At 42.6% G+C, this 24,374-nt stretch overlaps 3 protein-coding genes across 12 annotated transcripts in view; 1 reads left to right on the forward strand and 2 right to left on the reverse strand.

The window, feature by feature from the left end:
- Positions 1-3,361, reverse strand: part of LTN1 (listerin E3 ubiquitin protein ligase 1) — a 34,575-nt gene extending 31,214 nt beyond the window's left edge. For both annotated transcript variants that reach the window (XM_077342479.1, XM_077342478.1), the window contains exons 1-2: positions 3,167-3,361; positions 1,341-1,544 (exon numbers count right to left, since the gene is read on the reverse strand). In XM_077342479.1, coding sequence (XP_077198594.1) covers positions 1,341-1,544; positions 3,167-3,208 — 246 coding nt within the window. In that variant the 5' untranslated portion in view covers positions 3,209-3,361. The remainder of the gene's footprint in view (positions 1-1,340; positions 1,545-3,166) is intronic.
- A 2,649-nt stretch (positions 3,362-6,010) lies between these two features.
- Positions 6,011-13,850, reverse strand: RWDD2B (RWD domain containing 2B). 3 transcript variants are annotated; one of them, XM_077342490.1, is made up of 5 exons: positions 13,661-13,850; positions 10,829-11,052; positions 10,674-10,741; positions 9,847-10,209; positions 6,011-6,589 (listed from the first exon to the last, which is right to left on the reverse strand). In XM_077342490.1, the coding sequence occupies exons 2-5, from the start codon at positions 11,033-11,035 to the stop codon at positions 6,355-6,357; spliced, it is 873 nt and encodes a 290-aa protein (XP_077198605.1). In that variant the 5' UTR covers positions 11,036-11,052; positions 13,661-13,850; the 3' UTR covers positions 6,011-6,354. The 3 variants fall into 3 exon arrangements, with proteins under 3 accessions (XP_077198605.1, XP_077198607.1, XP_077198608.1); XM_077342492.1 differs by lacking the exon at positions 13,661-13,850 and adding an exon at positions 13,244-13,639; XM_077342493.1 differs by lacking the exon at positions 6,011-6,589 and adding an exon at positions 6,628-6,857.
- The window catches only part of USP16 (ubiquitin specific peptidase 16), a 35,489-nt gene continuing 24,840 nt past the window's right edge, over positions 13,726-24,374 (forward strand). For 3 of the 7 annotated variants that reach the window (XR_013231916.1, XM_077342480.1, XM_077342486.1), the window contains exons 1-3: positions 13,726-13,886; positions 18,812-18,869; positions 23,535-23,630. Coding sequence is in view for 6 of the 7 variants with exons in the window: in XM_077342480.1 (XP_077198595.1) it covers positions 23,570-23,630 (61 nt within the window). In the remaining variant the exon portion in view is untranslated. The other 4 variants (XM_077342481.1, XM_077342483.1, XM_077342484.1 and 1 more) reach the window with 4 other exon arrangements.

Below are 24,374 nucleotides of genomic sequence, written 5' to 3' on the forward strand. Positions count from 1 at the left end.
TTTTCTGCCTTGCCGGTAGCGCTCTGGCTAGGCCGCCCGTCCTCCGCGGCTGCTGCCACGGCCCTACACTGAACCACGCATGCACGGACTCCGGCGCATGCCTGGTTCCCTTTCCCTATGCAGCCCTGCCTCACCCCTCTACCAGGCATGTGCGCCATCCCGCTGCCTCGCCGGCCTCCCCGTTGCCGCGCTCCCCACTACCCCACAGCCTCGCTACTGGCTCCCCCGGGCCCGCCATGGATACAAGACCACACCTGACGCCGCGACTTGCCCGCCTACACTCTCTCTCCCGCCCTTCTTCTGCCTACAGCCCCACGGCCGCGCCGCCCTCAGCAACCAGGATCCCTACCAGGTCAGTCGCCGCTGCCTTTCGCCTCCACTTCCTTAACTGGCCCGCCCACACCACTCCTGCCAGGGTGCCTCCCATCCCTCGACCTGGGTGGCTGCCTGCACCCGCCCGTCTCCCTTCCCCATACCCCCCTTTCAAAGCCCATTTTTACAAATGGGCTTTGAAACTAGTTACTATATAAAATGAATTAATTTCATCTGAACACTTGTTTTCACAGCCATGTTTCTGTCGGTACAAACACTTCCACAAGAGAAATACAATGTTCCAGCCTCACATTGTGCCAAGTTAGATTGAAAGACCTCCAAACCTTGTTCCCAGAGGACCTCTGAAACAGGATGGGGACACTCAAAACAGGGGGACACATAAAAGTTGAACTCCACAGGCTAAAATACTTGCTCCCAAAGAAGTGTTGCTCTGAATCCAAGCTATTAACTCTGGGTATACAGCATTAAAATCTGTATATTTGATGTCACATCTATTTTCATCAGTGCTGGATAATAATTTTACAAGACACGTAACAGGAAGGTTATCAAATATTTTTAAGTCCCCACTTCAAATATTACACCTTACTAAGAAACACATAATATATAATCCAAAAAATAAAGTGTGCAAGGTATTACCATTACTTTTCCTTGTATATTTCATTATTTGCATATCTGTTTTAATAATTTAAAACAATGAAAATAAAAATATTTATTTTGCCTCAGTCCTAATTAGAAAATGTAGAAACAGAAGACCATGGAGATCTTAGAGTAACAAAATTTCAACATGAACTTTCAGGCAAATTGTAATAAGGCAGCAACCCCAAGTTCAGCCACTACGGCACCAGGATAACTGCAAGCAAACAGAACAAGTTGCTTAACCCTGTGTACAAAACTGCATATGTGTACAAAACTGAAACTGAAAAAATAGATGTATAAATTATTTCTCATCTCTTTTGTCTGTAGGTACTTTAAATTATGAACCTTTAAAAACCATGAAACAGCCTTACCTTTAATTTGGTTATAACATCTCTTTTGGAAAGTTTTCGCAGAACCATTCGGAAGTCAGCATCTACAAGGCTATCTATTTCTTCCGCTCCTTGAACTGCAGGAACATATCCAAGATCGGCAGGAGAAGTGCCAAAGCCAATAAACCCAGAAACTGTTCCTTGTTCTTTGGCCAGAAGTTCTGCTGCTCTACCACTGCTAGAGGGCTGTATTGAAAGAGAGAGGGATTAAATTTACAACAGAATACTAAAGTTCACATTTATTGAAAGCTTTGTTTAATTTCACTTTTTGCTCTCATAACGCTCTATCAGTGTCCCCCTCCCAAATAAAAGTTTGGAGAAATGTACTCTGACTGAAGTCTCTTAAAACTTAAAAAAAATAATACAGATCATATTTTCATCAAACCAATAAAACTCTTGGAACAATCCTGTATTTTAAGGTAAAGGTATCCCCTGTGCAAGCACCGGGTCATGTCTGACCCTTGGGGTGACGCCCTCTAGCGTTTTCATGGCAGACTCAATACGGGGTGGTTTGCCAGTGCCTTCCCCAGTCATTACCATTTACCCCCCAGCAAGCTGGGTACTCATTTTACCGACCTCGGAAGGATGGAAGGCTGAGTCAACCTTGAGCCGGCTGCTGGGATTGAACTCCCAGCCTCATGGGCAAAGCTTTCAGACGGCTGCCTTACCACTCTGCACCACAAGAGGCTCATATTTTAAGTGGAGCTAAACCTGGAACAGGATTTGTTGATAGAAATGTTTGGGCTTACAAAAATGTACCAAAAATGGTCTGACCTCTCTAATTCAAGCAAACATTTTAAACTATCATATTTTAGCTGATATTAATCAGATTTGTCTGAAACTTAAACAGACTATATTATTTACAAGATAAATTATCTAAGCCCAATTTTAGGTCAACCTTTTGCATTGTAAATAAATATAAGCTTCAGACTATATAGTGGATGATCCAGGCAACAAAGACAACCATCAACTATAAAACCTCAGCTATATAATGTTGCAATAACTTTTCCCCAGGTCAAATGGAGACCATTCCATACACCTAAATAAAGTCAACACATCATAACAAAAGATGCATACATCAAACTCAATCTTAATAACTGTTCGTGCATAAAATGCCATCAAGTTGCAGCCAATTTATGACCCCATAAGGCTTTCAAGGCAAGTGATCTGTCATTGGCTTCCTCTGCAACGTTTTTCTTGGTGATCTCCCATCCAGTCCTGTTTAGCTTCTGAAATCTACGGAGATTGGGCCACACTATGCCATTCCACATCCCTTCTTAACCACTATAATGCTTTTATGAACTCAGTCAGTGTTATTCAGACTTTTGGTAATGATCAAATCAAGTTAAATGTTCAAAACAACAGGGAAAACACTGCCCCCTACCCTTCCTGACTGTCTGGGTCTCCCTGCCCTCCTGGTATTTAAGGGGAATGTGTTTAGGGATGCCAGCCTCCATTTGGGACTGAGGATTCCCTAGAATTGCGGTTCATCCCCATACCAGAGATCAGTCCCCCCACAGAAAACGGAAGCTTTGGAGGCTGTTTTCTCTGACAGAGTTGCCACTTCTCCTCAGGCTCCATCCCCCAATCTCCAACCTGACCCGGCAACCTTCCTCCCCCATCCCCCGCCAGTGGCCAATGGGGGCCTGGCCACCCCGGGAGTGTTGTGGGGACGGATGCCGACACGTGTGAGGACGAGGCAACCGAGAGGACGCCGCCGCGTTTCGCCCTCCGCCTCTTAGCCGAAGGGCCCCCCTCCTGCCTGCCCTGCCCACACGCCCGGCGGCCGCCCCGGGGCCTCCCCTCACCCGCACGTTGCCCTTCGTGCGCTGCTTGTTCTTGCCCCCCATGGCCGCGACCACGACGAAGCCGGGATGCCAGACGGAGCCGAGGCGGCCCGAGGGAAAGCAAGGGCGCTTCCGGGGCGGGCGCGAAAGGAATTGTGGAGCCGCCGCAGACGAGTCTCCGCCCTCCCGGGCCGTGAGAAGGGCTTTCGGAGGGAGGCTCAGCACAGCAGCCGCTTTGCCTCGACACCCTTCCGGTTTCCTAGAGCTGCGTGGCGCAGTTCGCGTTTAGAGCCGTGGAGAACGGCAATCCCTCGTCCAGCGGGAAAGAGTGGCTCAGATATGCCCTGTAGCTTCCTTCCGGGGAGCCCAAGGCTGCATTCAGTGGAATTATCTATCCACTTATTTTAAAGTTTAACTCCTGTGCTTTGGCACTTCTCTTTCCTGGAATAGAGAATCATCTTCGGAGGTTGGGGGGGGGGGTCATTTGTATAATAATTGGTTCGCCGAATAGCGCTTTTGAAAATGTACTTCGGATCTTCTACTTTGAACAGCAATTCATCGGCGCTTCTTTGGCGCCTCTGAAACTGAACAGATTTTTCAGTTTAGGACGGGAGAGTTCAAGCTCTTGTGGTAAGAAGTCTTCCTTGAGCGGATCGTTAATGGCAACAATTTCGCAACATTATCGACCTTCTGAAAGCTGCAAGAGAGTTCAGAATGGACTTTGCTACAACTGACATGCCTGGTGAGTTGCCCATCAAGGGCCAAGGAACTGAGATGAACTGCAAAGTTTCCCCAGGATTTTTACACTTATGACAAATAGGATTATAGGGATGTCATAGAATCATAGAGTCGGAAGGGGCCATACAGGCCACCCAGTCCAACCCCTGCTCAATGCAGGATCAGCCCTAAGCATCCTAAAGCATCCAAGAAAAGTGTGTATCCAACCTTTGCTTGAAGACGGCCAGTGAGGGGGGCGTTTTTTCCTGATATATTGTTGTACTTGTAGTTTAAACCCATTACTGCGTGTCCTCTCCTCTGCAGCCAACGGAAACAGCATCCTGCCCTCCTCCAAGTGACCACCTTTCAAAAACTTAAAGAGGGCTATCATGTCCCCTCTCAACCTCCTTTTCTCCAGGCTGAACATTCCCAAGTCCCTCAACCTATCTTCATAGGACTTGGTCCCTTGGCCCCAGATCATCTTCGTCGCTCTCCTCTGTACCCTTTCAATTTTATCTACGACCTTCTTGAAGTGATGTCCAGAACTGCACACAGTACTCCAGGTGTGGTCTGACCAGTACCGTATACAATGGGACTATGACATCTTGTGATTTTGATGTGATGCCCCTGTTGATACAGCCCAAAATGGCATTTGCCTTTTTATACCGCTGCATCACACTGCCTGCTCATGTTTAGTTTACAATCCACAAGTACCCCAAGGTCTCGTTCACACACAATGTTACCTAGAAGCATATCCCCCATCCAGTAGGCATGCTTTTCATTTTTCTGACCCAGATGCAGAACTTTAGTTATCTTTATTAAATTGCATCTTGTTCTCATTTGCCCATTTTTCCATTGTGTTCAGATCTCGTTGAACTCTGTCTCTATCTTCCAGAGTATTTGCCAGTCCTCCCAATTTCGTGTCATCTGCAAACTTGTTCCTGACTCTGACTTCAACCAAAGACCTAGCGGAAGAGCCCCGTTTTGCAGGCCCTGTGGAACTCTGATAGCCCTGTTATGGCCCTCAGCTCTCCTGGGAGCTCATTCCACCAGATTGGGGCCAGGACCAAAAAGGTTGAGGCCAGGCATATTGGGGGGGGGGGGCAGGGACCTCCAGTAGATTAGCAACACCAGAGCAAAGTGCCCTGCGGGAGGCATAAGAAGACAAGTGGTCCCTCAGATAGGCAGGGCCCAAGCAACAAATGGTCTTAAAGGTCAACACCAAATCCTTGAACCTGATTAATCAATGCAGCTGTCTCAGCACAGGCTGGATATGGTCCTTCCAAGGTGTAGGACCCTAGCAGCTGCATTAGTTTCCAGGTCAAGGACAAGGGTAGGCCTTTGTAGAGCAAGTTACAGAATTCTAACCTAGAGGAGACCATTGCATGGATCACTGGCTAGACAGACCTTGGGAAGATAGGGTGCTAGTAGCCTCACCTGGCAAAGGTGGTAAAACGCTGTGCAGGCTACCCTTCTGACCTGGGCCTCCATAGAAAGGAAGGTATCCAGAATCACCCCCAAATTCCTGGCTGAGGATATGCTAATTAGCTCCCCAGCTAGGGTGGCAAGTGCGCTTCCTGGTCTTCCACCTTTCTGCCTAGCCACAGGACCTCCGTCTTGTTCTATTGTTGAAATCATTTGACAAGATTAGGATAAGTCACATTGTTGTGTGGGTTTTCACATGCCAGAATCTGAAAAGTAGTATAATATATGTGAAATTTTCATACAGCAATTTCTGACTTTTCCTAAATCATATTGTAAATCAGTTGTTCTCAAGTCTGGATTCAAGAAGCACTAGCATTTTAGGTATGAGCTAATTGTCATCCATATTTAGTCATGCCTAATTCTACTTAATTTAGTGACATAGGATCAAATCTACGCATTTAGGGTTTCTGGGAATTATCTGGTGTCTGAAATGTACATGCACTCAAAAGCTTACAGCACACCTTGAATAAAACGTTGTTGGCATTAAAGGTGCCCCTGGTCTCAAACTTTATTCTGCTGCTTCAGACCAACACGTCTACCCACTTGGAATTAATGTGTTGAATAAATCAGTTGGATTACATTATAAGCAAACAGCTGGGAGTATAGAAGTGCTGTTATTAAAAATTACAACTAGATGCAAATAATATAAATCAGATACTGTACTGAATGTAGACAATTTTCCTTTTATCCAAAATTACAAAATCAAACTGCAAATTTTCAAATTTGAGACAGATGAAATTAAGACAGTGATGGGCTCCTGTGGTACAACAGTTAAGAAGAAAGAAGAGAATGAGACTGGTCATCATAAACCAAAGGTAGCATGTTATTCCTTATCACTGGAAATTACTTGCAGACTGGTTGCCTCCTTGCTTCCGGTTAAAATGATAATATGGTTTTTAGAAATGTTTTGTTGGTAAAAATTCAGCTCAAAGGGAAAAACAAGGAAGTCTGATCAACTCTCACTTAACATTCCATTGATTTTCCGTAATTTTTCCGAAGTTGCCTGCTTATTGCCCTTCAACTCCAAAGTACATTTGAAAGATATCAGCACATCTGTTATCAACTAAAAAATGATACAGCTGTCCTAGATCCATGTGGTTTCCTCTGGCACCATGCGCATCAAATATTTTTTCTTCAAAACAAGAAAATTTCCTTTGTTTCTCCATTTCATCTTCAGTCCCCTCTAAGGAAATGTCCTCTCTGTGGCGAATCAAAATTCGTTGCCATGATAATCTTCTGATTCTAAATATGATGAGATAATCACAAGTTGAAAAACAAAATAAAAACAGTGTAGATAAATTAGCCATGACTATACCTGAGTTTTTGGAACTGTCCAAGAGCCTAATGCTGGGAGCAATTGAGGGCAAAAGAAGAAGGGGATGACAGAGAATGAGGTGGCTGGATGGAGTCACTGAAGCAGTCGGTGCAAACTTAAATGGACTTCGGGGAATGGTAGAGGATAGGAAGGCCTGGAGGATCATTGTCCATGGGGTCGGACACGACTTTGCACCTAACAACAACAACAACATGCCTGAGTGAACCAAAGATAACAAAGTGAACCAAAGATTATATGATTCCACTGAGAATAGGATTTATTTACTGCACCTGTCAGCATATTTACTTGGAAGTAAATCTCAATAAATCCAGTGCAGCCAGCTCTAAGAAAGTTATGTTTAGGATTGCTGGCCTATATTGCTATCCAAGCAGGGCAATGAGCTTAGACTGGAACAACTTTGTATAAAATGTACTTCATGAAGGAAATAAGTATGTCAAAATCAGAGGTAGATGGTCTAGCTCCAATTCTGATAAACCATCTATCTTAAAGGTAAAGGTATCCCCTGTGCAAGCACCGGGTCATGTCTGACCCTTGGGGTGACGCCCTCTAGCGTTTTCATGGCAGACTCAATACGGGGTGGTTTGCCAGTGCCTTCCCCAGTCATTACCATTTACCCCCCAGCAAGCTGGGTACTCATTTTACCGACCTCGGAAGGATGGAAGGCTGAGTCAACCTTGAGCCGGCTGCTGGGATTGAACTCCCAGCCTCATGGGCAAAGCTTTCAGACTGCTGCCTTACCACTCTGCGCCACAAGAGGCTCTCCATCTATCTTAGATTTTGATATATTTATTTCCTTCACTATATTTTGCTCTGGAATTAAACCCAAACAAATGCCAGCCACATAAACTAAGCTTGTTATTTCAGTTTGTTAAGCACCATTTTTTATTCTTAACCTAATGCTAATTTGCTACTCACCCTCTACCTGTATGCATGGACTGGTAACTTCCATTTTAATGTACTCGAAAGCTTATACCTTGGATAAAATTTGTTGGTCTTAAAGGTGCCACTGAACTCAAACTTTGTCCTGCTGCTTCAGACCAACATGGCTACCCACCAGAGTCTACAATATGGGCTAGTATACAAGGAACCATTATTACAATAATAATATTACATAAATTTGACTGAAATACAACTGTCATAAGCCTTCATTCAAGGTACAAACAACTTTATGCAAATATTTCTGGAAGCAAGGTTGCCTTACCAATTTTAATTAAAATAGTCAAAGATAAAAAAAAATAATTTGTTTAGATTGCCCTTCTTTAAATTTCCCACGTTTTACTATGTATTTGGCTTTACATTTATTTATTTAATTTATATATCACCCTCCCTTAGCAACTCAGGGCAGTGTAGAACAATGATGTATGAACCACAATAATAATTCATTATCTGGAAAAGCTTTGCTGTATAATATAAAAAGCTAAGGCCTAGGCGGGAAGAGAGTGGATGGGCCAAGTCCGATCTTTGGACCAACAGAAATTCACAAAGTGCCTTCCGATTGGGCCAAAGATCAGACCGGCCCCACCCCCTGAACTTTAGACCAATAGGGAGGTGACATAGCCTGCCCCCCAGCTCAGCCAGGAGCGATCTGGCAAGCTCGTAGTCAGTTTATTCCTGGCTGCTGACAGGGACAGTGACCTGAGGGGTGGGGGTGGCCTCCTTTCCCCCTTAGGCTGGGAAGCCCTCATGCTGCCTCACAGAGCTGTCAGGAGGGTGGTGAGTGTGGTCCCTCCCCCTCCCTTCAGGCCTGCTGTGAAGGAGCCTTTGACAGCCCCTGACTGAGGGGAGGGAGGCATTTCCGAGAGCAACACAGAGAAGTCTGTTGGCACGGGTGTGCTTTCCTTTTGAGGTGGGATGCTTTCCCCTTCTGCCTAACTGTTGTCTGACAGGGAGGACACAGAAAAGCCCCTTCTCACTTAAAATACTGCTCTGGCCAGCCTTGCTGCTGGAGGGAGGAGGCAGCCCAGCAACCCTCTGTAGATTTGAGGCCTACCATGCAGGGTTGTTGTGCAGATGAAACTGGATGCTGTTGTGGGGTTCTTTTGCCTCCTGTTTCATCAGCACAACAACCCTGTGCAGTAGGCCTCAAATCTGCAGACAGTCATGCAGAAGAAATACATATGGCTTGGCTGTTTCTTCCCTCCAGCAGTGAAGCAGGCCAGAGCAGTATTTTAAGTGAGAAGGGGCTTTTCTGTCAGCCATCTGTTTGGCAGAAGGGAAAATCTCCCTCTACCCAAAAAAGGAAAGCACAAGTACCCCCATAAACTCCTCTGCATTGCTCTCAGAAACACCTCCCTCCCCTCAGTCAGGGGCTGTTAGAGGCTCTTTCATAGCAGGCCTGAAAGGAGGGGGGGAGGGAGCACACTCACCAGCCTCCTGCCAGCTCCGTCAGTGGTCTGAGGCAAAGTGAGGAAAGTTGTTGGATGTGACAGTTAGGCCTGTGCAGCCATTTCTGACTGGGGAGCTGATCTTTATACTCTGCAAATGAGCTGTAATTACAGGCACTCTCCAGGCCCCAACCTGGAGGTTGGCTATCCCTGGGTTGGAAATATTTCTGGAGGTTTGGAGGCAGTACTTCAAAATTGTGCAATGCCTCAGAGTCCAGCCTCCAAGGCAGCCATTCCTGCCTGCAGAGCTGATCATTATAATCTAGAGATGATGCTAGAGGCTTGCAGACTGTGGTTGGGGGGGGGGAGTGGTGTGGGTATGTCCTTCCTGGGCTATGGGCTTTGGCCAGCCCTTAAAAGCAATTCTGGGATGCAGACAGACTGACCAGCATCAGTCCTGCAAGGCTGGAAAGTGCAGGAAGATCTAAATAAAGAATATTCATGCCCTCATTTGTCACCATGCCACCACAACCTCCCATACAACCCCATGACCTTGCAGACTGGACAACTCCTAACCTTCCTCTTCCCACTGCCAAGCTCCAGCCCCTGTATTCCTGGAAACAACTGGCTTTGCCCCACTCCATCCATAAAACATTATTAAAACCTTAAAAACAATTAAGGCACATCCCAACATAGCACGTTAAAATCTTTAACATCAGTGCAATCAGTGCAATCTCTTTCAAATTTAGCCTGTCAGTAGTGTTCTCATACATGAAACATTACTGTTAACAAACTGCAAAAGAATTTTGAATTCAATATATAACATATGAAGAACAAACCTTGTCCAAAACTCCTCACACATGTTCTGTGGGCCTTCTACACAAATAATCCCTGGTTTCCCAGGCATGCTGAATCCAGACAGAGTAAGTTCCTTAGCCCAATCAACTATATTCTTTCTTTTTTGTTTGTTGTAAATGTGATGACTGTAAATCCAGAGTCTAGTGAAAATATCTTCTGATCTCTTAACATCTGATTTTCCCCCAGTGGAAGATGAGAGATTTTTGTTGATATAGGCAGCAGCATGATCTTTAACCCATTCTCTAGCATTTAATATGCAAACTTCACCAGCACAGTTTTTCTTCAAGTAAGCCAGGAGATCAGTGTTTAGCTGAATCTGCTGTGATCGGCTTAGGGATGATGATCTGGAAATATGGAAAACAAAATAATGCAAACATTCTAGACATACTAGGGAAAGTAGCTGAAAAGAGAACATTAGATTAAAGTTTAGGTGATAATGTTATGTAGGATGGCACACTGTAAAGTACAGAAGAAATTTTAAATGATAAATCTGCATCAGTAAGGACTTACAATAGTAATCGAACTACAAAAGATTTAAATAAAATCTACTCTTGTTGAATAGTGGAAGGAAATTGATTAAATCTTCAGTGATAGCCCTCATGTGGATTCACATGTGACAAACATATTTTCATGGTACCTTTAGACATGGCGATTCTGAATGTGTAGACACAAATGTTTACTTTGAGGTTACTGACCCTAATATATTTAAAACATAAAGTTGTTAAGATCTTTATGTTATACAGGGATGGCAAATATGGACATCATATCATGGTTATCAAACATTTCTCCATATCAAAACATGTAGTACCTGATAGTAACTTCTGGAAGAACAGCCGGGTACTTAAATGGAAAAGCGCAGGACATAGAAAACTCAGCCTAGAAAGAGATTTTTAAACACCAGAGATTACAAAAAATCTAGCTGCAGTTAGACTTGCTTCTTTTAGAACAAAAAGAGCATCTTACCTTATCACCACCTGGAGTCTCTAATTCTAATTTAAGCATAAATTGTACTTTTGAAGATTGTACTTCCGATGAACATCTTTCAACAAGATCCTTTAGTTCTGCTAAGGCGAGTTGATCAGTGACCTTAAATTCATCTTCATTAGGAAACATACTAGCAAGCAAATCTAACTCCGAAAGTTGTACTTCAGCTTCTTCCAAATTACTCATTTTTGTTTACGTGATTTCTGAAGAAGGTAGAGGAAAAATAATTTTAGTATTTTAACCTGCTAAAGCTATGTATGGCTATATTTGAAGGAAGAGATTTAAATCCTCAGTTATTACAATATACTCATAGTTATTGCAATGTATAATATGCGAGGCTACCTTGGAAAACCTTTCAGAAATTTACACCAGAATATAACAAGATTATTAAGGGTATATTGTAATGAACATGTATTTGTTCTAAGTGCCATACATCGAAAACTGATTTCTTTCCAAGTGCAATTCAAAGCACAGGTTTTGAATTTTTAAAAAACCTTGAGCCATCTGGGATATCTGAAGGACTACCATCTTCCTTATACGAGTCAGAAGTGCTTTTGTTGGTCCTTCATCCAACAGACATGAAGCACATGGAGATTAATGAGAAAGCTTTTTCAGCTACATAGAGTTTCTGTCCTCTCTAAAGAGGACTGCTTGAAAAGTTTCAAGATATCAAATAAATATCCTTTTATTCTTTTTTTTGGAGGGGGTGAAAATATTGTTTAGTTTTTTTTGTTATTTTGATACTGCATTTACATTCACGGCTGTTTTCCTTTGATTATTTATTTTACATTCTGATGGTTAATGGGTTTGAACAATATTTTAATATGAAAAATCACAGAATTCACACTAAATGGTATCTGCATTCAAATCCGATGCATATTTATTTAATAATAAACCCCTCTGTGTTCAGAAGGATAAGCTTACACAACTTTGTAGCCTTAATTATACATCAGCCCTTCCCTATTTCAAAAACTCTGAGAAAGAACAGCATAATAACATCCTTGACATCAAAATGAAATTGTTGCAAACAAAAACTTCACTCCTAAGCAAATACCCCAAATAAAATTATGCTGTATACTTTGGAATATAGTGCAAAAAGAACCTGCATACCTCCCCCCACTCCCTGCCAGAATTGAGGTCTTCTCTATATGGAGAGCTCATCATTTTGGTAACTATTGCCCAGTCTCACATGTTCCATTCCTGAGCAAGGTGAATGAGTGGGTGGCTGGACAACTTCAAGTTTTCCTGGATGAGTCAAATCATTTAAATAATTTCCAAGTTTCTTTTAGGTCTGGTTGTGAGATTGTGACAGCCTTGGTTGCCCTAGAGAACCTGCTCCAGGAGATGAACAGAGGGAATGCAACTATTTTGATTTTCCTGGCTCAAAACCATCAGTCAGGAAATCTTTCTGTACTCAGTTCTATCTCATGCTTCCGGGTGATCCAAGGGAGGCTGCAGAAACCCTGAACCAGCGCTGGAAGCAGTTTGAGAGTTGACACGGACTAATAAACTGAAGTTCAGGATGGAAACTTAATATCAACTGATAACTGATAATAAACTGAAGCTTAAATCCAATTAATTAATTAATTAATGCCAACAGGATGGAAGTGCTTCTGGTGAGCAGAAGGTCTGGCCAGGGTTATAAAGTGTCACCTGGGCTGAATCTGCACGGAACTTTTATTCCAATCCAAGGTCGATTCAGTCCCTGCCATTTACATTGAATGCGATTTCCATTTTGATTTTGGGCGGTTTAAATTTTTCATCTGCAACAAACATGATAGATCCGGAGTGACCCTACCTTTCCCCTGCAATATCCTGGCATAGATATAACCCTTGATATTTGAAAAATTGGCATGAGTAAAGGCACAGCTGCTTTTTCCGAACTAAGTTGCTGCCTCAAGCCTCCAACGCTGTAGAAAAGTTCCCAGGTTGCAAGGTTTCCCTTAAAAGGGAAGCCCTAACTTCTTTCAGTAGAGATTTTCCTCTTGGATTTAAATCCCCCTCCTGTGTCATCCCCAATCCTTCTCTCCTTCAAGAAAAGAGGCTCCCCCCACCTTCTGAGCTTCCTTAGTCAGTGCAGAACACTTTTCTGTTTCAATGGGGGGGGGATAGAGGAAGACCCGAGTTCAAATCAATCTGAATTCAGCAGGATCCACAATAGAATAAACAAAGTAAGTGGGGAATTAGCCCTATTCTGTATGGGGCTGCACCCCCCTTGAAGGAACAGATTCATAGCCTGCTCTTAAACCTAGGACTATTATTGGATAAGCCAGGAATGCCTTTTGCCAGCTTCAACTGGTTATAGTCAGCTGCTGCCTTTCCTGGGTAGAAATGTTTGGCTATTGTGGTGTATGCTCTGGTTACATCTAGATTACTGTGCTGCGTTGTACGTACCACTGCTCTTCAGAAGTGTGCACTATGGATATCTTTGGAGCCCAGCATCAAGTACTCCCCTCCTTCTGAGATTATGCAGGCAGCAATCCAGGAGAAGGCCTTTCGCTCCTGGCCCCCACATCCTGGAACCCTCTCCACTGACTTCTTCCATTGCCACCTTTTGCTAGCGGGTGAAGACTTTTTGTTTCGTCTGGCACTCCCCAGTGATTCTCCCTTCATGCCCAATATTTTAACTGTTTGCATGTCTCTGGTGGCATTTTAGTTCTGGCTTTACTAATTGGTGCTCTTCTCCTACGTGCAACAAAGCCTCGTCCCAAGGAAACCCACTAAACTCCTCTGATGAATAGCTAACTTGCAAAGAACCCAGGGGGGGGGGGGCTGCTGACAACTTCAAAGCCCGACAATCCATGCACGTACTCGGTTCACATGACGCCCTTCCGTCTGCGTTCTCCTTCTTTCCCAATAGTCACCGGGCCGGAAGTTGCGTGTACAGTGGGAAGGCCACTCTATAATAGCTTGTCTCTATGCTCCTGGCCCGCCAATCGTCTCACGTTGTCGTCCGGAGCTGTTGGGAACTGTAAATCTCCGCGGCAGGGCCGGGGATGTGTAGTGCGATATTTCCGCCCAGGACTTCGGATTCCAGGTAGGAGCCGAGCGTGACTGCGGAGCTTTTAGGCCCACGGCCGTGAACGTGGCCGCTGCGGAGGCTCCTTCCTAGTTCTCCGCTTAAACGCGGCGTGGCTTTTTCATTGGCCTTGCGCGGTGTCAGTAAGGGCAGAGGAGGCGGGCGGAGAAGAAGCTGACATGGCCAATCAACGGGTGGAGGAGCAGGTCCCTCCTGGCCCCTTGCAAGGGCTGTGTATGCCAGGGAAAGTCGTAACGAAGTGCTCGCGCGCGTGGAGGGGGATCTTCTGTCTCCTCCCCCCCCCCCGCCGAGTTGCAGGAAGTGATTTTTCAACAAAAGGAGCTCGGGGAGGTTTTGACTCCCTCCACTTTGAACAGTAAACATCTTGTGATGTCCATGCGAGCTCCGTGGAGAGCACCTCTTTTGCTTGCAGTGAAACCCCTCATGGATTGCTAGACTCCGCTGGTTAAATGATGTTAGGTAACTGGTCTTTGGAAAGACTTTTTATCTCTAAGCTCCTGTAAAACTGCTGACGGTCAATGGACAGCACTAATCCAATGGTCTGGCTTGGCATAAACCTTCCTCGTGTACCCAGAAGACGTGTGCTTGCTCTAACTCCTTTATGATTATTTACAGGTTTGTGCCTAAAAAGCGTTGGAGCTGCCATTGCTTCTGTAGGCATAATGTGAGGGAAGGCGTTGGTAATAGTGTCCGCCCGCAGAGGCCCTTTCTGGGAGCCAGAAACTCCTGTGTGCTCTGTTCTATTGCGTGGGGCTGCCAAGAGTGTTTGCAGGATCTGAGGATGGGCACTCTTCTCAAGCCAGTGGGGGATAGCATTTGCATTTGACTAAAAAGATCTGCCAATTTTTGGATAACCCTTCTAAGATTATTAGCATTCACCTAACATGCAAAAAATAAATATGTGAAACTTTTTCTAGGCATGGAGTTGAAGTAATGGAAAAAAACTCCTCTCCTGTGCTTAAGTTTTACTTGTTGGGCTATTGTTAAATCATCAGTTCAAATCTTTCAGTAGCGCATAGTTGTTCAATCTTGTATTCATGGGAATGTAGGATTTAAATTCAAACAGGATTTAAAGTGAGAAAAGTAGTAACATGGCCTCTTGTTGATAGTGTGATCGTTGCTTTTCCTCTTTGGGTTATACTTACAACAACCTTGAGATGTAGACTGAGACACGGTTACTTCACCATGGCCACCAGTGAGTTTTATGGCTAAGCGAGGATTTGAACTAAGCATGCCAGCCTTCAGGTGGAATTTGAGGATACTCTGGAATCTCTAGACCACAGAGATCAATTCTGGAGTAAATGGATGCTTTGGTGGGTATATATGGTGTTGTACCCACTATCCTCCCCAGGCTCCATCCCCAAATCGAAAGGAGTTTCCCAACCTGGATATGGCAGCCCTACTACCCCCCACCCCCTGTCCCCTACTGGTAGCTGGGAGGGGGGAGGCCTGACAACCTTAATTTGAACCCAAATCTTTGTAGTCAGCAGTCTGCACTAGCTTTTACAGCAAGAGTATTTTCCTGTGTATAATGAGCCAAACAGACAAGCTCCAGGAAGCCTCTACTGAGCAAGGTCTGAGTAGGAATATGTAATGGTGCTCTATATGGAGGCAGCTTATGTATATTCCTCAGTACAATGGCAGGCAACCCACTGGGATGGAAATCTAACAGTCTAGGCTGGCACATTCCTAGTCAGTAAATAAAAATAATACTCCTTGACTTTTTTGAAGCTCAAAGGGGAAAAATCAGTTTGCCTTATGGCATATCCTAGTGGTTAGGAATATTGCTTTGTTTTCTGTTTGCTTAGATCTCCTTAAATCCAAATTAGACAATACGTTTTGTACATGCTAATCTGCTGTTTAATCAAGCAAACAGCAAAAATAGTTGTTTTCATAAACATACAATGACACAGTAATGTATAATCAAAAATTGTAAGGCCTGTTTATTGTTCAATCCTTGGAAACCAAAGGAAAAATTTTCCAAGATGCATGCTGAACATGAATTTGGTACATGATTTTCTTAAGCAGCATTAACTAGAAAAATAACAATGTAAAGGATATGACAATGCAGTGTGCAAGCCTGCTGACAAAGATGGGGCATTTGTGACGCTGAAATGTATGTTGAACACCCAATTAAGTGATAGAAATTTTTATGACCTCCTTGTCTAGTGACATCACTAAGAAGAAGAAGAAGATGAGTTGGTTCTTATATGCCGCTTTTCCCTACCCGAAGGAGGCTCAAAGCGGCTTACAGTCGCCTTCCCATTCCTCTCCCCACAACAGACACCCCATGGGGTGGGTGAGGCTGAGAGAGCTCTGATATCACTGCTCGGTCAGAACAGTTTTGTCAGTGCCGTGTCGAGCCCAAGGTCACCCAGCTGGTTGCATGTGGGGGAGCGCAGAATCGAACCCGGCATGCCAGATTAGAAGTCCGCACTCCTAACCACTACACCAAACTGGCTCTCTAAGCATGTGGCTTCCTTAGTTAAAATAGTAGTGGATGATGGATTAGCAATGGGTTACATTATAGAGGAAGTTAGTAAACTTTTAATTAAGTTTCCCAAAATACCTGCCTTTTATGTTTTGTCAAAAATTCACAAACATGTTTTCCCTCCAGTTGGCTGTCCCATAATTTCACTGTTCTGGAACCCTGTTCCCTATACATTGATTCGTTTCTTAATCCACTAGCTAAAAATACTCCCTCATACATTTGTGATACAAAAGATTTTGTAAAACAGGTAGATGGTTTTAAAATCCCTAAGGATGCAGCAATATTGACCTCAGATGTGAATTTATTGTATATGGTCATTCCTCATGAAACAGTGAGAACAGTTTGCGAGAAAGCATTACCGGAGCAGCACAAAATTCTCCACCAGTCCATTGTTTGCTAGAAGTTATTGATCTATGTTTAGAAAAACATAACTGTAGATTCCAAGACAAACTTTTCTTGCAGACTTCTAGAATTGTGAATTTCGCACCCAGTGCAGCAAAACATGTTATGATTCAATTTGAGAGAAATTGTATTTTAAAACCTGGACAATATACAGTTGGATAATATGCTCTTTTTTCTTCATTTCATTCATGATCTTATTTTTATATTCACCAACAGGAGTTCAGCTATAGTTTTTAGCCCATGGGTTAAACAGTGTGCTGACCACCTGAAATTTTCTAACAAATGTAGTAAACTGCAGCTCACCTTCCTTGACACCGAAGTATAGACAACTCACCAACAAACACTAGCAGTTCATCCTTATCAGAAGCCTACTGATAAAAACTCATATTTACAGTACTCTTCATTCTACCCATGTGTTTAAAGAACAGTCTTCCCTTTAGCTTATTCTTACATTATAAAACAAATTCAACAGACTCGTTAGGTCATGTTAGAGAATAAAGGATAAATTTGGGCATTTTTGCAATTTTGTGATGATATAAATGTTTCACTTTAAATGCATTAATGAGAATGTAAGACATATGGCTCACAGAGGATAAGTCTCAGTTACTGTTTCTGAAATTCCTTCTGTAGGGAAATTCATTTACCCTAAAGTCGAATCCAGCCAGCACCTTACAAGATTTTGGGAATATGAGCCAAAACGCCCTTTGTCAGCTACACGTCAAAAAAGAGATTTCTGAATTCTTATATCCCAGTCAAAGATCTCCATTCCAACCCATACCTAACAAAGGCAGCTTTGTCGGAGAGCCAGTATGGTGTGGCAGTTAAGAACCCCAGCCTCTAATCTGGAGTACCAGAAAAATATTTCATATAGTTGATCAGTAAGTATTTTATGGGGAAAATAATTTCTAAAATATTGATAGCAATTATAAAGCTTTACAATTACAATTACAATTACAAGCCATTGTGAGCCAGGTGCCATTGTGAGCTTATGTCCTGATTGGGTGTTTCATTTATGCATATATTTTATGCATAATATAAGGTTGTATGATATGGCTATTCATATCCCTTTATGTTGTTATTCTTATCCTAGTTAATGCTGCTGAAGAAAGTCATGAAACAGTCATTGTTATATCGGATTCCTGTTCAGCATGTATTATAGAGAATTTTTCCTTTGGCTTCTAAGGACTGGACAATAAACAGGACTTGCAATTTTGGATTATATGTTGTGTATTTATGAACACACACACTATTTTTTTTTGCAGTTATCTTCTTTGTCTATGCTCCAGTTGCTTGAAGAAGTTTAATCAAGCAAGCCAGTGGCAGCAAAACAAGTAGAAAAGAAAATAACTGTATGTTGGGAATCAAGCCACCTGGTGTTTGCATTACTTACACATGTTATTGCATTGGTTAAACAAACTCAAGATATATTATGCAACTTTGAAATGCTTGGGCTGAATACAAAGATTACAGTGTATTTTTTAAAAACCTCTTAAAATCACATCCTTGTAAGAGAGTACTTCGTGATCTATTTTAGAAAATCTTGTCTGATTAGTTTGACCCGTGATACTTGAGCATAACCTGATATTATCTTCCTATTATTGACAAGATGTCACAGTGTTAGAAATGTCCATTGAAAGAAAAAAATACTGAATTCATTATATTTTAATCACCAGAGGCAGAGTTCTGTCTCCTATTTCTCTGTCATACCTGAATGTGGTAACAGTCTGGAGGTATATGAGTTTAATTTGCCTAAATTTCCTGTACAAGTTTCAGTTTGGTTGTTGCCAAAACTTTGTTTAATTCACTGTAGTGAACAAATTCTACCTTCAAGGAGCACTTCCTGTACAGGAGTCTCTTCTGGGAAAAAAAGTATGTTGCAAAGACACTTGGGTGCTTGCTAAGTTCACATGAGGCACAAGCCAGTGATTGGCACAGCATGGCCCTGTGAATTGAGCAAGCAAACAAGAAGGTACTCAGTTTTGCTAACAAGTGGGCCATGTATCTTACTATGTATGCTTTCTTTTTCCAGAAATGTCAACATTGAAACTTAGCTTGTGGATTTCATAATTATTAGCATCTATTATCTGGTGAGTTATATAGAATGGTTGTTTTTGAATATCACACTGATTTTGAATTTACATGAGTATCTGTTATCTGACTAAAGTGCCTTAAAGTTTTTGATGAAAAGGGTTTATGTAGCTGGCCTCCTGTTGCACCATGCTGCCATGATCTTTACTGCAAGTTCTCTAATCAAGTATTGTTTCACAATGCTCCTGCAGAATTTTAGCATATTATTTTGGTTGAAGCAGTGGTCCCCAACCTTTTTATCACTGGGGTCTGGTCAAGGCTTGACAATTTTACTGAGGCCCGGGGGGTTAGTCTTTTGCCGAGGGACATCACCGCCACCGCCTGAGCCCCTGCTCCACTTGCTTTCCCTCCAGTGCCCCTGACTTCTCGCTGCCCACTGGGGGGTGCTGCCAGAAGCAGCTGCGCAGTGCCATGCCAAGGGGGAGCTCCAGCCATGGTGGCTGCTGGAGAGCACCAAAGTGAGCCAACAGTAGAGTGGCAGGGCAGCCTCTGAGGCAGCAGCCCAGGAGGAGGACAAGGAGGAGCCGCAGCCTGGTACCGACTGATCGACGGACCAGTATCAGTCTTCGGACCGGGGGTTGGGGACCGCTGGGTTGAAGGATATATGAAAGAACTTGGTGTTCAACAGTGCTTTATTTTTTTAGTTTTGTATTGTATATTGTACCTTTCATTTCAATTTTGTGATTGTATCAATTTGAATGTTTTTGTATCATTTCCATTAGCTATACAAAGGCTGGTAAAATTGTACATACATTCTAAAATTATCAATAAGAAGACTTTCATACTATAAACTTGTTTTTGAAATATTCTTTATTTATACATTGAGTACACTGGATTCCTGTAATCCCTGGCATCCTATTTATAGTTTCAGCTTGGTCTTTGCTCCCCTCTCCCTATTTTTTGGACTTAAAATCGCCTACCCTTCCTCTCCCCACAACACGTGCCCTGTGAGGTAAGTGAGGCTGAGATAGCTCTGAGAGAATTGTGATTGGCTAAAGATCACCCAGTTGGCTGCATGCGGAGGAATGGGGACTCAAATCTGGTACTCCAGATTGGAGGTTGGTGTTCTTAACTGCTACACCATGTGGCTCTCAAGCAAAGCTGCCTTTGTTAGGTATGGATTGGAACGGAGATCACTGACTGGGATATAAGGATTCAGAAATCTCCATTCTGACTTGTATCTGACAAAGGGAGTTTTGGCTCATACTCCAAAAATCTTGTAGGTCTCTAAGGTGATGGCTGGACTCGGCTTTAGGAGAAATGAATCTCTTTAGAGAAGAAATTTCAGAATTTCAGTGCTGCAGTTGAGAAGGCCATTCTCAGGTTGCCATCCTTCTAACCTCAGGTGATAACTTGCACAGAAGTTCTAACCTGACTCTAAAATTTTTAATTAATATTTATTATCTAATGAGTCCAGGGGATTCCCTTGTTGGTCTGTTGCAGGCAAATTAATAAGGTTCTTGTGGTCCTTTAAAGACTAACATGCTTTTATTTCTACTTTCATGAATGGGAACCCACTTTGAAAGATCTTTCTTTGGAATAGAAGTTTATTTAATTTCTTTGAGAATGCATAGAAGCCATCTTGAGAATCTTTAGTTATGCAAATGGGGATAATGTACTTCTACCTATACATCTCCCTTTCAGTGTAGAACTCCATGTAAATACCGGTTGTACTAAAGCTCTCACATTCACATTCACCCTTTGCTAGGAAAACGTTAAGGTTTGAACAGAGTTCTATATTTGAATTCTATTCTTTGAAAAAGGAAACCTTCTCCTGCCCTCAGCTGATGATGTCATCAGCCTGTGCCAAGTAACAGATAACGGTTCAGTAAGTGCCAAGGAACAGGCTGCTTATTTAAGAAAGACAATAAGCAAAGAGGCCAGGCCACAGTTGGTATTACCCTGCATGTTTATGCAATCATCTTTTTGGATTCACTTGTCTTGAGCTGTCTGCCCACCTCCTGTCAGCATCCCCCCCCCCCTTAATTTAAAACTTTTTCTGTCAACTTTTTGCTATTAATCACCAGCAGCCCCATTCTCTTTTGGTTCAAATGGAGCATGACTCTTGTACATGTTCAGCTTGTCCCAGAATGTTCCCCAGTGCATAACAAATCTTAACTCTTCCTTCTGGCACAACTTTCTCATCCCTGATCTATGCCGTTTAGCTGACCCTGCATGTGGAAGAGACAGTCCTTCCGATAATTCTACCTTTGAGGTCATGGCTTTTAACTTTCTGTCTAGTAGCTTGAATTTTTCTTCAAGGACCACACAACTACATACCAAGCAAGAAAGTCATATGGTCAGAATGCCTGTCACAAACTCTGTATATTCCTAATGACCACATTGGCCCCACCAGAATCCCGCCTCCCCCTAGCCTCTCAAGCATATCCTCAGTACAAGAGAATATCTGTCACCCAAGGAAGGGGTCCCATTTAAGGGATTACATCCTTCCTCCTTGAACTGATGCCCTCTGCCCTCAAGTCTTTCTTTCCTCAACAACAACAGAGGCAGAAGAGCAGTCAGCATAGGAGTGGGACTGTTCTGATAAATCCATGAAGGTCTGCTTTCCAAATCTCTCTTTCTGCCTCAGTGTCCCTCTATTGGCTACCCTAGCCTCAAGGGAGTGAATCTTCTCCCTGAGAGCCATGAATTCCGTGCAGCAAGCGCATACCCGTGTTATCCACCAACTACTGTAGATAATCGTATATGTATTACAGTCTGCAAAACATTGGATAGCTTCCACTCCTCTGCTGGATAGTACAGCCATGAAAGACCCACTGAAATAAATTTTCAGGTTTCAAGAACCTCCAGAAGTGATGTCAGTTGACCATGTCTCTCTGCCATGCCCCCAGGAAGTGGCATCTGCACCCTTTGTCCTTCTTTCACTCTCCCCCCCCCCCACACACACTTTTACTGCCACTACAGTGCCTTTGCCTTATGTTGGCCAAAAAGAAGGGCAGGAGTTGAGAAGACAGCCTGGATCCCCCACAACTGACTCTTCCCCCTACCTTGACTTTTACATCCACAGCCCACCCATAAAGCTCCATGGGTGGAGACATCCAGTTCCCTAGCTTGTGGTGAAGTCCATTTAGGCAGGAGAGTAAAGGTCGCAGATCCCCCTCTGGAGCTCCCATGGGCACCTAGGTGTCTACGGACCCTGATTGGAATTCCCTGGGTTAGTGGTTCAAACTTTAAAGGTGTCTAGAGGGCCTGATCCCCACCGATGTCCCATTTTTCCACTAAGGTAATATGTATAAGGTTATCCCAAATATAATTACAAGAACCTTAGAGCACAGGAAACAACTTGTCCAATGTGGATACTAGTGACCTTTGTGTCTAAGCAAGGATTTCAATGGATATCTTTGTAACCCATTATCCTCACTAGCTTTCTCCGTGAGATTCACTTTCTCTATATAATATGTTTATAATAAAAACTGTGTTGTTAAACCAATTATATCATAGACTGGGTGGATTGTTCTGTGTAGGTCCTTAAGCAATGTGAGTCTGTCATAATATTCCTACCTGAACCTTGTGGGTGCAAAGAGCAAGGGTGTGCAAGTAACTAGATGTGTGTATGCATGAAATTTAATAGAAGATATTATATATATATATATATATATATATATATATATATATATATATATATATATATATATATATATATATATATATATATATATATATATATATATATATATATATATATATATATATATATATATATATATATATATAACAAAATATATTAGGTACAGCACAGAACTCTACAAGAAGCAATGCAGAAATGTAAGAACAGCTAGCTTACTTTGGGAAGCGCATTAGGCGGCATCATGTTGCTTAATTTCAGGCTGCAGTTCAAGCATTTTCTGTAGCTGCAGCAGTCCATAGATATAGGCCTCTGAAAATCGAAGCTAACCTGTTATTCTCCAATTCTTAGGCCAGTTATAGTTTTTGGCCCACCTGAGTCAATTGGTGACAATGTTTTAATCAGAACAAAACCCTCTAGAAAATTACCCATTGCTCTAAGGAGTGTGGACTTCTAATCTGGTGAGTCAGGTTCGATTCTGCACTCCTGTACATACAGCCAGCTGGGTGACCTTGGGCTTGCCACAGCACTGATAAAGCTATTCTGACTGAGCAGTGATATAGGGCTCTCTCAGCCTCACCCACCTCACAGGGTGTCTGTCCTGGGGAGAGGACAGGGAAGGCGAGTATAAGCCGCTTTGAGACTCCTTTGAGTAGAGAAAAGCGGCATATAAGAACCAGTCTTCTTCCTCCTCCTCCAAACCTGAGACACTCTGGTTCTAAGGTAATGAATTAGCCCATACCATGCTTGGCCTTGAAGATGATCAGACCTGTGGGCAGTCGGATTCAACTAGGAACATATGCAAGATGGAACCAACTTGACATATCTCACATTAACCCTTGGGAGGGAGGGATTAGAGTTGCTTTGTTTGACAGGGTCATTTCTAGTTCTATATTTAAGACTCATGCAAAGCAGGGAAATAAGATTTGTAATCTAAAGTTTTATTCCTATTCTTGGCCTTATGTTCAGGGTGTCTCTTCACCTTGAATAATTAAGTCTTTCATATTCAATATTTTAGCAGGTTTTTTGGGATTATTGAAAATGCAAGGTGCTAATTTCACTTTGTTCCGAATCACAGTTGTTTCGTATGAAATAAAATCCTCAAGCGTGAACATGGGAAAGAAACGAATAAAGGGACGACAAGTGCAGCCAGACGAGTCAGTGGAAGTGCTGAGTACGTTCCATAATTATTTGTTTGTTGGATAGTCCTAGAGAAGGAAAAGGCCTCTAAAAGAGATCACTTTTCCCCTGACAGCATTATGAAGATTTTGCTCCGGTGAAATTCATATCCCATAGAAACGCCACTGTGTTTTAATAAACTTGATCAGCCCAATTCATATTTTAAGATGTAATCCCAAAATCTAACTCTGGTCTAATTTGCAGTTAGCCAAGATTACATTAGATAGCATAGAACTTGCCAAAAGCTTTACTACTTTATTCCATTTAAATCCATAGGAACAATGAATTTTGCACGTAACCAAATCAACAACAAAACACAACCGTGCTAAATGCCCTCTGAACTGGGAATAAGACTACCTTGCCCAGATGTTATACTGAAATGTGGTAGAGAAGGATATTTGAGGAGGTAGTGTCCCCAAAGTAACAAATTGCCTCCCCTCTCTTTTCAAATTCTTTTTTGTAAAGGCAACTCATGTAAATGTCCATTATGTTATATAGATTAGCCCTTAACTTGTAAATGCTGAGAACATGGCAGATATAGGACACTGAAGCGGGAGGAAGGAAGCTATGAATGCCATAATACCAGGGAGTTAATGACATTGATCTTCACCAGTTTATATGCATTTTTAAAAGTCTGCATTTAGATGCCTTTATGTTAAAATTAAAAGAGTAAAGTAGCTGTTTAAAATATTTGTTTAACCATTTATAATAAGCAAACTATTGTAAAGGGTATTTTTAG

Source organism: Paroedura picta, chromosome 6 (genome assembly GCF_049243985.1).
Source record: "Paroedura picta isolate Pp20150507F chromosome 6, Ppicta_v3.0, whole genome shotgun sequence".
NCBI classification, from domain to species: Eukaryota; Metazoa; Chordata; class Lepidosauria; order Squamata; family Gekkonidae; genus Paroedura; species Paroedura picta.